Raw genomic sequence first — 13,731 nt, forward strand, 5'->3', positions numbered from 1 at the left:
AGTTCCAGGATTGTGACCCAGCGACGATGAAGGAATGGCCGATATATTTCCAAGTCAGGATGGTGTGTGAGTTGGAGGAGAATTTGCAGGTGATGGTGTTCCCATGCACCTGCCCTTGTCCTTGTCCTTCTCGGTGGTAGAGGTTGCGGGTTTGGGAGGTGCTGCCGAAGAAGCCTTGGCGAGTTGCTGCAGTGTATCTTGTAGATGGTGCACACTGCAGCCACGGTGCGCCGGTGGTGGAGGGAGTGAGTGTTGAAGGTGGTGGATGGGGTGCCGATCAAGCGGCCTGCTTTGTCCTGTTGTTGTTTGAGCTGCACTCATCTAGGCAAGTGGAGAGTATTCCATCACACTCCTGACTTGTGCCGTGTAGATGGTAGAAAGACTTTGGGGAGTCAGGAGGTGGGATGGTAATTGGCCGGATTGGATTTGTCCTGCTTTTTGTGGACAGGACATACCTGGGCAATTTTCCACATTGTCGGATAGATGCTAGTGTTTGTAGCTATACTGGAACAGCTTGGCTAAAGGCGCGGCTAGTTCTGGAGCACAAGTCTTCAGCACAACAGCCAGGATGTTGTCAGGGCTCATAGATTTTGGTGTTTCCAGTGCGCTCAGCCATTTCCGAATAACACGTGGGGTGAATCGAATTGTCTGAAAACTGGTCTCTGTGATGGTGGGGACCTCCAGAGGAGGCCGATATGGATCATCCACTCAGCATTCTGGCTGAAAACGGTTGTAAATGCTTCAGCTTGTCTTTTGCACCATCATTGAGGATGGGGATATTCATGGAGCCTCCTCCTCCTGTTAGTTGTTTAATGGTCCACCACCATTCACGACTGGATGTGGCAGGAGTGCAGAGCTTTGATCTGATCCGTTGGTTGTGGGATCGCTTAGCACTGTTTATAGCATGCTGCTTCTGCTGTTCAGCATGCATGTCGTCCTGTGTTACAGTTTACCCAGGTTGGCGCCTCATTTTCGGGTACGCCTGGTGCTGCTCCTGGCATGCTCTTCTACACTCTTCATTGAACCAGGTTTGGTCCCCTGGCTTGATGGTAATGGTAGAGTGAGAGATATGCTGGGCCATGAGGTTACAGATTGTGGGGAATACAATTCTGCTGCTGCTGATGGCCCACAGTGCCTCATGGATGCCCAGTTTTGAGCTGCTGGATCTGTTCCGAATCTATCCCATTTAGCACGGTGGTCGTGTCACACAACATGATGGATGGTGTCCTCCTTTACACTTCTCGTTTTCTGTCAATATCTTGGTAACTTGACACTTATTTCATATTTCCAGTAGGTATTGCCTGCAAGCAAAAATAGGTATTTAGTAAATCGATCAAAACTTCTCCCAATATAAGCTCCTTTATAGAAGCAGACCTCACTGCCAACTATTAACAGTTTACATTTACACAGCACTTTTAATGGACAAAAAATCCCCATGGTGCTTCAGAGGCATAAGAGGTGGGGATTAGGATAATCCTTAAAACATGGGTGGGTTCTGGCAGAGGTCTGGTAGAGCTTGATGTGGTCCAGCCAGATCTGGTGATGGATGGTTAAGCTGATATCTTAGCCTGCTTTTGTTTTCTACAGAACTAAAAACTGGTCAATCTTTTAAACCAGGGTTTTTACACTTTTCGATGTTTGTTTTTGCTCTAGATCATCATAGAAGTGATTGAAATGTTGCACAGTGCCAGCTTGCTGATCGATGATATTGAGGATAATTCTAAGCTACGCCGTGGTTTTCCTGTGGCACACTGCATCTACGGTGTTCCCTCCGTCATCAACTCCGCCAACTATGTCTACTTCCTGAGTCTGGAGAAGGTGCTGACCCTTGGCCATCCCGAAGCCATTAAAGTCTTCACCCAACAGCTGCTGGAGCTGCATCGTGGCCAAGGCCTGGACATCTATTGGAGAGATACCTACACCTGCCCCACGATAGAAGACTACAAGGCCATGGTGCTGCAGAAGACTGGAGGGCTCTTCGGGCTGGCTGTTGGCCTCATGCAACTCTTCTCTGAAAATAAATCTGACTTCAAGCCTCTTCTCAACACACTCGGAGTTTTCTTCCAAATACGTGATGATTATGCAAACCTGTTTACCATAGAATACGGTTCAAACAAGGGTTTTTGTGAAGATTTAACGGAGGGCAAGTTTTCATTCCCCATTATTCATGCTATCAGCTCACATCCAGAGAGTACACAAGTGCAGAATATTTTGCGTCAGAGGACTGAAAATGTAGATGTCAAGAAATACTGTGTAAATTATCTGGAAAAGGTGGGTTCTTTTGATTACACCAGACAAACACTCAAGCAGATGGAATCAGAAGCGTACAAAATTATTGAGAAGCTTGGTGGTAATCCTCAGTTAGTAGCTTTAATTAAACAACTTAGCCAATTGCATAACGAGAGTTGAGAGAACTTTTTTGCCCCCTTTCTCCACATCTCTCTTTTCTCTCTCTTCCTCTTGATTGCTTTGGCTCGCTCCTTCTTTTTTGTGCTCACTCCTTCTCGCGCATGTGCGCTCCTTCACTCGATCTCGTGCTCACACGAGCGCGTCACTCAATTTCTCGAGCGCTCTCACGAATGCTTTCTCACTCGAGAGCTCCCTTTCTCTCGCCTGAGCGCTCGAGCTCTCTCCCATGAGCGTGCTCTCGCAGTATGTGCGAAGAGTTTAACAGTACTTGGGGTTAGGTGATGAGAACCACAGGATATTCATGCAATCAAAAGCTTGTCCTGTTTCTCCTATAAAATCCCCCACTCAGACTGAACAGGTGTTTGGATGTTTCGGCGTGGTGGTGATTTAAAGCCCAGTATGTTGTCGCGACTATAGCCAGGAATAGAATTCTGATGGCCCAATCACTCACTTTTTAACTAACATTTTTACTTAACTGACGTGTGCCTGTTCCAATCCTCCCCAATGTCAGTTTTATCCCCTCCTGCTCACCTGCCCTCCCTATCTGTAGCAGCGACTGGGAGTGTTCGAGTGGCAGGCCATTCTTTAGGGCTCTTAGTGCCAGTGAATGTCACTGAGGATGCCTGGGAAGCCCTATCGCTGTAATACTTATTGTAAGAGAGGCGATGGAGAGAAAGACTTCGAAGACGCTGGCTGTGTTGAACAGCAGAGTGGGCTCTGAGGTGAGATCTGTCCTGAAGGGGAGAATCTGAGACAACAGACACTGATTGTCAGACCGAATCCCGAGCACTGGAGAGCGGCATTCGTCATAAACCCCCTCGGCTCTGCTGCACTCAGACTACAGATGGAATGTCAGCACACCAGAACGGCAAATGCTTGCTGTTCTTTAACTGATGTATTGCTATAACTTTGCTCAGCCCTTGTATCGAGAGCGAATGCATGGTGCTCTCTGACTGCTAAACCCAACTATGTTCATACCCTCCCAGCTACAATATATCTGGAAAGCTGGAAGAGTTAGAAGCACAAAGCCACTCATTGCCATTGCAGCATATTTTTCCAATAAAAGTCGGGTCTGTTTTACTGGGCCAAATATTTTTAAGTGGGTTTTTAATCGAGTTATTTATTTGGAATTATTTGTAGTTTGCGCAGATCTGTTTACAAGTGAGCAGTCAGGCCTTTTCACTGTTTGGTTTCCAGCCTTCGATATTTGCCCCTTGTAGGGAAGTGATTCGATCCCTCCCATCCCTCTGTTCAAACGTTGTTGGGGAAGTTGCTATGTGCGGATGTTCAGCTACAAACTCGTGTGCGACGTTTCTGTGTGATGTAGTATCGGACTGCTTACTGTCAGAAGTGGGGAAGAAATGAATTCAATTTTTCCTAAAAGGAAGCAGGACTATTTTCAGCTGACCGTGCAGGGGATTGGGTGGATACGTTTGCCATCACATTATAAGGCGTGACCGTTCCCAAGTGGTCTTTAAACATCATGGGCATGCTGTACGTTGAATTATCCACACACCTGGCGGGGATAGCTTTAAATCTGACACTGCAGAAGTCTTCAACAGTGCAGAATTTTTCTGGGCAAAACTGGTTGTGTATTTTTGGTAATCCGATCCTAAACTATAGTGGTCAGTTTTCAGTAAATCTTGTTGCAACGTTAGAAACACCAGGGTTATTTTTGTTTTCCTCTTCCTGCTCTCCCCATTGTGTTGTTCTCTTTTATAAAAACAAAAGAAGCAGGAGTAGGCCATTTGGCCCCTTGAGCCTGCTCCACCATCAATAAAATCATGGCTGATCACCCTCAACTCCACTTTCCCGCCCTATCTCCATATCCCTTGATTCCCTTAGTATCCAAAAATTGATCGCTCTCACTCTTGAATATACTTATCGGCTGAGTATTCACGTCACTTTGGGGTAGTGAATTCCGAAGATTAACAATCCTCAGAATGAAGAAATTCCTCCTCATCCCGATCTTAAAAGGCCAGCCCCTTATCTTGGCGTACCATTACATAAGCACTGATTGCCCACCTATTTCCTCTGGCCATTCTTCATGTACGAGTCTAGGTAGTGTTAGCAGGCTATTCAACAGTTCAGGTGTGTGTCCATTCTGACAGACACCCAACCTGCTCTCTCCCACTCAGCCTCCAGCTCTTCAAGTTGGTAACGCCCCAAATTGATGGGTGGTGGAAGGATGGGTGGGAACCATGCAGTGTAGCATACCTTGACTTCTAAAAGGCCTTTGATAAAGTAAGGTATGGGAGCCTGTATGACAAATGAAAGCCATTGAGTATCCAGGGTAAGGCACTGATTAGTAACTTCCTAAGGGAAGAAAGAGGTGAGGGCGGGGGTGGAGGAATATTGAGTGCAATGGATTGTGGTGGGGGGGTGGTATTGAGTGTGATGTCGCGGAGGTGTACTGGGACCCCTCTTTGTGGTATACATCAATGAAAAGGAGTCATGGTTAGAAAGATTTTCTCGTAACTGGAAGGGGCTGTACTCTGCCTTTTTGGTGATTAATTGATTTTCTAGCGAGTTGTGAATTTGATAGTACTCGTGTACATTCTATTGCTGAAGTTACTGCCCGATGTGAGTGATATTAACGCAGGGAAGTGGAGCATTTCCCCATTTGAGCATCCAGTGTCCACATCATGCACCATGTTATGTTTAAAGTGACTACTTGCAGAGTAAAGTTCCCTAATCTCTGTGCCAATCACCTGCCTTAGCACCTCTTCATTGCAGTCCCTACTACAACTATGTGAAGTTTTGCCATTTACCACACACCAGTCATCATACATTTCCTCTGAGTGAGGTTGCCATTTCGGAGCAACTCTGGGATTCATAGAAATTTACAGCACAGAAGGAGGCCATTTGGGCCCATCGTGTCTGCGTCGGCCGACAAAGAGCCACACGGCCCTCGGTCAGCAGCCCTAAAGGTTACATATAAACCTATGAACAATGACGGACCAACCAGTCCGCCCCACACAACTGTGACATCCCTTACACTGAAACATTCTACACTCCACCCCAACCGGATCCATGTGATCTCCTGGGAGAGGTAAAAACCAGATAAAAACCCAGGCCAAATTGGGGGGGGGGGGGAAGAAATCTGGTAAAATTCCTCTCTGACCCATCCAGGCGATCTAAACTAGTCCAGGAGATCACCCTGGCCATATTCTATTCCCTGCAGTACTTACCATTATATCTGCGCTGTCCAACAATAGGTCATCCAGTCTAATCCCAATTACCAGCTCAAGGTCTGTAACCCTGCAGGTTACTGCACTTTAAGTGCCCATCCAACCATCTCTTAAATGTGAGGGTTTCTGCATCCATCACTCTTCCAGGCAGCGAGTTCCAGATCCCCACAACCCTCTGCGTAAAGAAGCCCCCCCCTTCAAAACCCCTCTAAACCTTCCACCAACCACCTTAAAACTATGCCCCCTCGTAATAAACCCCTCCACCAATGGAAATAGACCCTTACTATCCACTATGTCCAGGCCCCTTAACATTTTGTACTTGTGCTCAGTGGGAACTGGGTTCTGATTTATTTCAAGTCAGTTCCCCCTTGCCTGTGACACGGGTGGAGGCTTTCCTCCTGATCCGATTGTGCTGTCCTTGAACCAGGTCCCAGAGCTAAGACACACACCACAACTGTTGACCAGTGCACAGCTGATTGATCAGGTTAGCTTTGAGTGGCGGTCTTGTGGCGTTATAGGTGAGAAGACGAAAAGGATTGTGCGTGGGGAAGCACGAGAGTCTGAGGTTTAGGGTTGATGTGTTGATCAGTCACAGCACTCACTCCAGCATTTAGCAGTAGGTCGGACATAACCCACACAGTTCAAATGACATTATATGAACGAGTTACGCTATAGATCAGAGCTGACTATTCTGACTAACATCTTCGGTTGTAGTCGATGAAACTTCTCGCATTCTGCAAAATAGTTTTTTTTAAGTAACACTTTCCAAACTGCCGTACTATAACAGCTGGCCAGGTGTACTCTTTTTGGTTGCTGTAATGAGTTGCCTAATCGCTGCCCAACCCCGCCATTATGTAGCGTCGTATTTTGAGAGAGGTCAGTGCATAATTTCTTTTGGTGCCTTGCCAGTTATGAAACTGTGTTCCTAGGTTCCAACTGTTGTACAGAAGCAAAATCTCAAAATTTTGGAATTGTAAGAATACAGTTGTCCTTGGAAATCCTCTCGTCTGTCTTGCAAGTTCAGCGATCCATCATGCTATGGTTGTGAAAAGCTCTGTAGCCTTGCATTTTATCTTGTGGTCTCAGCCATTTATAGCTGGTTTGGCAACATGAAGTCTGCCTCAGGAACTAATTAGCCAAGCGTTTACTGATCTCGCCCCGGACCAATCTGAAATTACAGAGCTGCCTTAGAAAATAAATGATGCTATAATTTAAATTCTTGCAATTTCACTCCACGTCTCCAATGCTCTCGGGAGATCAGCCACTTCTGTTACAATACTGCACTGAAACACTCCCGATAGATAATTATACAACTACCAATGTTCTGTTGAACACTTGTGCTCAAACTCAACCAATGGCTGACAGTGAGTTGACATCCAGAGGTTGCATTTATTTAGAGGATATACAGCGCAGAAACAGGCCAGGCCTGTGTTTTTGCACGTCTCGAGCCTCCTCCTCGTTTTTCCTCATCTAACTATCAGCATAACCCTCTCTTCCCTTTTCCCTTATGTGCTTATCCAGCTTCCCCTTAAATGCATTGATGCTATTTGCTTCGACTGCTTTTTGTGGTAGCGAGCTTCACATTCTCTGGGTGAAGAAGTTTGTTCTGAATTCCCGATTTGATTTCTTGGTGACTATCTTAAATTAATTACCTCTAGTTTTGTTCTTCCCCACAAGTGGAAATGCTCTGTGTGTGTCTACTCTTATCGAACCTTTTCATAATTTTTAAAGACCTCTATTAGGTCACCCCTCAGCCTTCTCCTTTCTAGAGTAAAGCTATCGGGTCTTTAACCTAGTAAAACATCCCGAGGTGCTTTGCAGGGACATTATCTAGTATCATTTGACACTGAGCCACATAGTGATTTTGGGACAGGTGACCCAACAGGATCAGGCTCTATATAAATCAGGTTCCTAACTTAGAGCAGTATCCTAGGTTCTGCTTTGTCATTGAACCATTGCAGCAAGCCCACATCGATTAAGATTTTCCACAGGCTGCACCAAAATGCCTGCCTAGTCCACAGCAGTGGGTGGCTTCCCTGGAGTTCAGAAGGTTGAGGGGTGATCTGATCAAGGTATTTAAAATAATAAAGGGATCTGATAGAGAAACTGTTTATCCAATGGGAATTCAGAATAACGGGGCAAAATAAAATTCCAGGATATTTGGGAATGAAGTCAGGAAGCACTTCTTCACACACATGGTAGTGGAAATCTGGAATTATCTCCCAAAAGGCTCTGGATGCGTGGGGGGTCAATTGGAGCTTTCAAGACTGAGATCGATAGATTTGCATTACGTAAGGATATCAAGGGATATGGAGCAAGATGGGGGTGAATGAGGTTGAGGTTCAGATCAGCCATGATCTAATTGAACGGCAGAACAGGCTCGAAAGGCTGAATGGCCCTCCTGTTTCTGTGATGCACAGTGATGAATCCGAGTTCTCCACCTATTTTGCAATATGTAAATCATACTGGTGAGCTCCATTATTAGGGAATCTTGTTCCTGCCTTTTTCAACCCAATCGCCATGTCACGCATTTATTGGACATTTCACGGATTGTATTTTTTTTTTAAGTTACAACTTGTGTATTATTAGTCTTTATCTACCTTTTCTAAGACTTTGAGAAATCCCACGATATCTATGTTTGTACATTAAATGCTACACCGATGGGCTGTGCTCATTAACGTTTATATGGAATTTAGCGAATACCAGCAAGTCTCGATCTTAGTCCAGAATTTTACACCATGTGGCACTATTTTGAAAACTTTCCTCATCTATTTTGTTTTAAGGAAATGGTGGGCATCATTGGTGTAAACAAACACACCTGATGCTGTGTTCTGTCGAAATGCTGTATTGTGCCAATGCTGGAGGAACTTTCGACTCCTTGGAACTGATGGGATCTGTATAATTATGTAAAGGAACATATGCAATGGATTAAAATGAACTACAGTATCTGCTGAATGAATGTGTGAACTTTGATTATTCCTCGGTAAAAGTGTGACTTTTACCAAATACTATTTCAGAGTTTGTGACTGGTGTAATCGAGGGCTTCCATTGTGTTCTGTGTATCTTAAGAAAGTCCATGTGCTTGAATGTGTGTAACCATGGGCTTTACTCTTGAACACACGACTAGAATTTTAAATGGGACTATAAGGCACTCTGCTTTTAGTGACTGCCTCTTGGACCCAGTTTTGGTGGTAATTATTAAAACAGCCCATCCAGTTACTGGTATTCGATTATTAGTGATTGTTAAATCAGTGGGGCACTTCTTCTTTAATTCAACCTCTACACAAAGTTAAACGGACTCTTGCCCATTAGGGCTTTGGGAAGATGAACCCACAGGGATATTATACTATCCTCCATTAGATATGAGCATTCACAGTCGTGTTGTAAACATGTTCTACTCCAGAAAATGCAATGTCTGCAATGCAGTGCTGAGGGAGCACCGTACTGTCGGAGGGTCAGTGCTGAGGGAGCACCGCATTGTCGGAGGGGAGGTAGTGAGGGAACACCGTACTGTCGGTGGAGCAGTACTGAGGGGGCAGTACTCAGGGAGCGCCACATTGTCGGAGGGGCGATACTGAGGGAGCGCCGCATTGTTGGAGGGGAGATATTGGAGGAAGACTGTACTGACGGAAGGGCAGTACTGAGGGAGTGCTGCACTGTCGGAGGGGCAGTCCTGAGGGTGCGCCGCACTGTCGGAGGGGCAGTACAGAGGGTGCGCCGCACTGTCGGAGGGACAGTACTGTGGGAACGCCGCACTGTCGGAGGGACAGTACTGTGGGAACGCCGCACTGTCGGAGGGGCAGTACTGAGGGAGTGCCACACTGTCGGAGGGGCAGTACAGAGGGAGCGCCCCACTGTCGGAGGGACAGTACTGTGGGAACGCTGCACTGTCGGAGGGGCAGTACTGAGGGAGTGTCGGAGGGACAGTACAGAGGGAGTGCCGCACTGTCGGAGGGGCAGTACACAGGGAGCGCCGCACAGTCGGAGGGGATGAGTTGTTAAACCGAGGCCCCGCCTACCCTCGGGTGGATAAAAAAGATCCTGTGACACTATTTCAAAGCAGTGCAGGAGAGTTCTCCCTGATGTCCCGGCAGGTTCTTGTGGAGGCAGCGCTGGTGGTATTTCTCTCGCACTTTGAGGTGTCTATTGTGTATGGTCCACGTCTCTGAGCCATATAGGAAGGCGAGTATCACTACTACCCTGTAGACCATAAGCTTGGTGCCAGATTAAGGTCCTCACAAAGACCTTTGACACCGTCAACTGGGCTGCCCCCAGAAGTTTGTCACCATCCTCCGCCTGCTCCATGACGACATGCAAGCCATGATACTGACCAACAGATACACCACAGACCTAATCCATATCTGGACCAGGGTCAAGCAGAGCTGCGTCATCATGTCAACGTTCTTCTCGATCTTCCTCGCTGCAATGCTCCATCTCACAATCAACAAGCTCTTTGCTGGAGTGGAACTAAACTATAAAACCAATGGGAACCTGTTCAACCTTCGTCACCTCCAGGCTAGATCCAAGATTGTCCCATCCTCTGCACATTCTAAATTCATATTTGGCAGTAGATTTAACCCTGGCTCTATAGATCTCACCTGTTGCACATCCTGTTCCAGTCTCCAATAAACCTATTTGTAACTGCTTGAAATAATGGAAAGTGGTGTTGAAGGAAAGGATGACATCACTCTTGTCCAGTGCTTCTAATTCCACTTCTATTACAAAATTCTGGGTTAAACAGACAATAGTGAACACCAAAACTATTTATTTTTATCAGTAGAATTGATCCCTTGTCAACTTGTTGAGGGGATGGGAGGCTAGGTTACCTGAGAATTATAGCCTCCAGTAGCAATTACCTTAACCGGGCCACTGGCATATGTCATCGTCGTCCTACTGCTGGCCCTCGGAGTACTGTGCTGGCGTCTGTATCTAACCTTGACTCGTGCTTTGAGGAATATCTGCATTATTCTCAGCTCATGCTTTGTGAGCCAGCATAGCATTGGCTTTAGCTTTAACTCCAGCTAGCGCAGCACTAACTCAGCAACCCATCCTCAGTTTTACTTCTTGGACTCCTCATTCTCACCAGCCTACTTGTTCTTCAATGCTGGGGATGTTGGCCTGGTCAAGGACGCTAATATTGGTGCGTCTGTCCTCTCAGTGGATTTGTAGGCTCTTGCCGAGACATCGTTGGTATTTCCCCAGCGACTTGAGGTGTTTACTGGACATGGTCAATGTCTCTGAGCCATATAGGAGGACGGGTACACTGTCCGCATGCAGACACGAGACTCCCAAAGCAAGCGCTCTACTCGGAACTTCTTCACGGCAAATAAGCCAAAGGTGGGCAGAGGAAACGTTACAAGGACACCCTCAAAGCCTCCCTGAGAGAGTGAAACATCCCCACCGACACCTGGGAGTCCCTGGCCAAAGACCGCCCTAAGTGGAGGAAGTGCATCCAGGAGGGCGCTGAGCGCCTCGAGTCTCATCACTGACCAAGCGCAGACAGCGGAAGGAACGTGCGGCAAACCAGTCCCACCCTCCCCTTCCCTCAACAACTGTCTGTCCCACCTGTGACAGGGACTGTGGTTCTCGAATTGGACTGTTCAGTCACCTAAGTACTCATGTTAAGTGGAAGCAAGCCTTCCTCGATTCCGAGGGACTGCCTATGATGATGATGATGACTTGTTCCCTCTTCCTTTTGCTCCCTTCCTCAGCAATGCCGCCTTGCCATCTCCCTCCTTAACTCACAGGATCACACGGCACAAAAGGAGGCCATTTGATCCATCATGCCTGTGCCGGCTCTTTGAAAGAGCGCTCCAATTAGGCCCACTTCTTTCCTCTTTCACTATAGCCTTGTAAGTTTTTCCTTTGCAAGTATTTATCCTAGTCCCTTTTGAAAGTATTGAATCATAGAAATTTACAGCACATCGTGTCCACGCCGGCCGACAAAGAGCTGTCCAGCCTAATCCCACTTTCCAGCTCTTGGTCTGTAGCCTTGTAGGTTACGGCACTTCAAGTGCACATAAATGGTGAGGGTTTCTGCCTTTACCACCCTTTCAGGCAGTGAGTTACAGACTCCCCTACCCTCTGGGTGAAGAAATTTCCCCTCAAATCCTTCTACCAATTACTTTAAATCTATGCCCCCTGGTTGTTGACCCCTCTGCTAAGGGAAACAAGTCCTTCCTAGCCACTATATCTAGGCCCATCATAATTTTATATACTTCAATAAGGTCTCCCCTCAGCCAAAGAAAACGAACCCAGCCTATCCAATCTTTCCTCATTGCTAATATTTTCCAGTCTGGGCAACATCCTCATAAATCTCCTCTGCACCCTCTCCAGTGCAATCACATCTTTCCTGTCATGTGGTGACCAGAACTGCAGTACTCCAGCTGTGGCCTAACTAGTGTTTTGTATAGTTCAAGTATAACCTCCCTGCTCTTGTATTCTATGCCTCATCTAATAAAAGCAAGCATTCCGTTTGCCTTCTTAACCACCTTATCTACCTGGCCTGCTACCTTCAGGGATCTGTGGACCTGCACTCAGAGGTCCCTTTGTCCCTCTACATTTCTCAGTGTCCTACCATTTATTGTGGATTCCCTTTCCTTGTTAGCCCTCCTCAAATGCATTACCTCACACTTCTCCGGATTGAATTCCATTTGCCATTGTTCTGCCCACCTGACCTGCTGATTGATATCTTCCTGCAGTCTACAGCTTTCTTCATTATCAACCACATGGCTGATTTTTGTATCATTTGCAAAATTTCTCAATCATACCGCCAACATTCAAGTCCAAGTCATTGATATATACCACAAAAAGCAAGGGACCCAGCACTGAGCCCTGCAGAACTCCACTGGAAACAGCCTTCCAGTCACAAAAACACCCAGCAACGATTAACCTTTGCTTCCTGCCTCAGCCAATTTTGGATCCAACTTGCCACTTTGCACTGGATCCTGTGGGCTTTTACTTTCGTGACCAGTCTGCCATGTAGGACGTTATCAAAAGCCTTTCTAAAATCCTTGTAGACTACATCAAACACACTACCCTCATCGACCTTCCTTGTTACCTCCTCAACAATTCAATCAAGTTCGTCAGACATGACCTTCCCTTAACAAATCCACGCTGACTGTCCTTGATTAATCCGTGTCTTTCTAAATGAAGATTTATCCTGTCCCTCATGTTGCCTCTGGTTCTAAATCACCCTTAAATCTGTGCCCTCTTTTTCTTATTTCTTCCGTCAATGGAAATGTAGGAAACCCGGCAGCCAATTTATACACAACTTCCCACAAACAGCAATGTGTTAATGACCTAATAACCTGTTTAAATGATGTGGGTTGAATGATAAATATTGGCCAGAACACTGGGAATAACTCCCCTGCTGTTCTTCCAAATCGTGCCCCAGCATCTTTTACATCCGCCCTCGGGACCTCAATTTAATGTCTCGTCCGAAAGATGGCACCTCCAACAGTGCAATGCTGCACTGCAAGCATGAAATATGGAAACATAGAAAGTAGGTGCAGGAGTAGGCCATTCGGCTTCTGAGCCTGCACCACCATTCAATATGATCATGGCTGGTCATGCAACTTCAGTACCCCATTCCTGCTTTCTCGCCATACCCCTTGATCCCTTTAGCCGTAAGGGCCACATCTAACTCCCTTTTGAATATATCTAACGAACTGACCTCAACAACTTTCTGCGGTAGAGAATTCCACAGGTTCATAATCCTCTGGGTGAAGAAGTTTCTCCTCATCTCAGTCCTAAATGGCTTACCCCTTATCCTTAGACTGTGACCCCTGGTTCTGGACTTCCCCAACATCGGGAACATACTTCCTGCATCTAACCTGATACGTCCTTACTATACAGTATAAATGCACACGAGGCCCATGCTTGAGAGAAAGTCAGTCTGTGACCTGTCCTTTATTTCATAGCACTCAAGTGATGGAAGTGGGTGGAACTTCTCCTTTTATATCTGAAGGTCTAAGTTAGGAGTGTCTCTTACAAGTTCAGCACCTTGTGGTCAGTGTTCTCACAGTGTACAACTTAGGTCAAATTATACATGGGTTACAATGATGGTTGAATACATGACATAACCTGTCCAATCCCGTCAGAATTTTATATATTTCTATGAGATCCCCTC

At 46.3% G+C, this 13,731-nt stretch overlaps 1 protein-coding gene across 1 annotated transcript; it reads left to right on the forward strand.

The window, feature by feature from the left end:
• The first annotated feature begins 1,596 nt into the window (after window positions 1-1,596).
• On the forward strand, window positions 1,597-8,555 carry ggps1 (geranylgeranyl diphosphate synthase 1). Its single transcript, XM_070884650.1, has one exon. It carries the CDS (start codon window positions 1,675-1,677, stop codon window positions 2,407-2,409), a length of 735 nt encoding a protein of 244 aa, XP_070740751.1. The 5' UTR covers window positions 1,597-1,674; the 3' UTR covers window positions 2,410-8,555.
• Window positions 8,556-13,731: the final 5,176 nt, after the last annotated feature.

Source organism: Pristiophorus japonicus, chromosome 7 (assembly GCF_044704955.1).
Source record: "Pristiophorus japonicus isolate sPriJap1 chromosome 7, sPriJap1.hap1, whole genome shotgun sequence".
NCBI classification, from domain to species: domain Eukaryota; kingdom Metazoa; phylum Chordata; class Chondrichthyes; family Pristiophoridae; genus Pristiophorus; species Pristiophorus japonicus.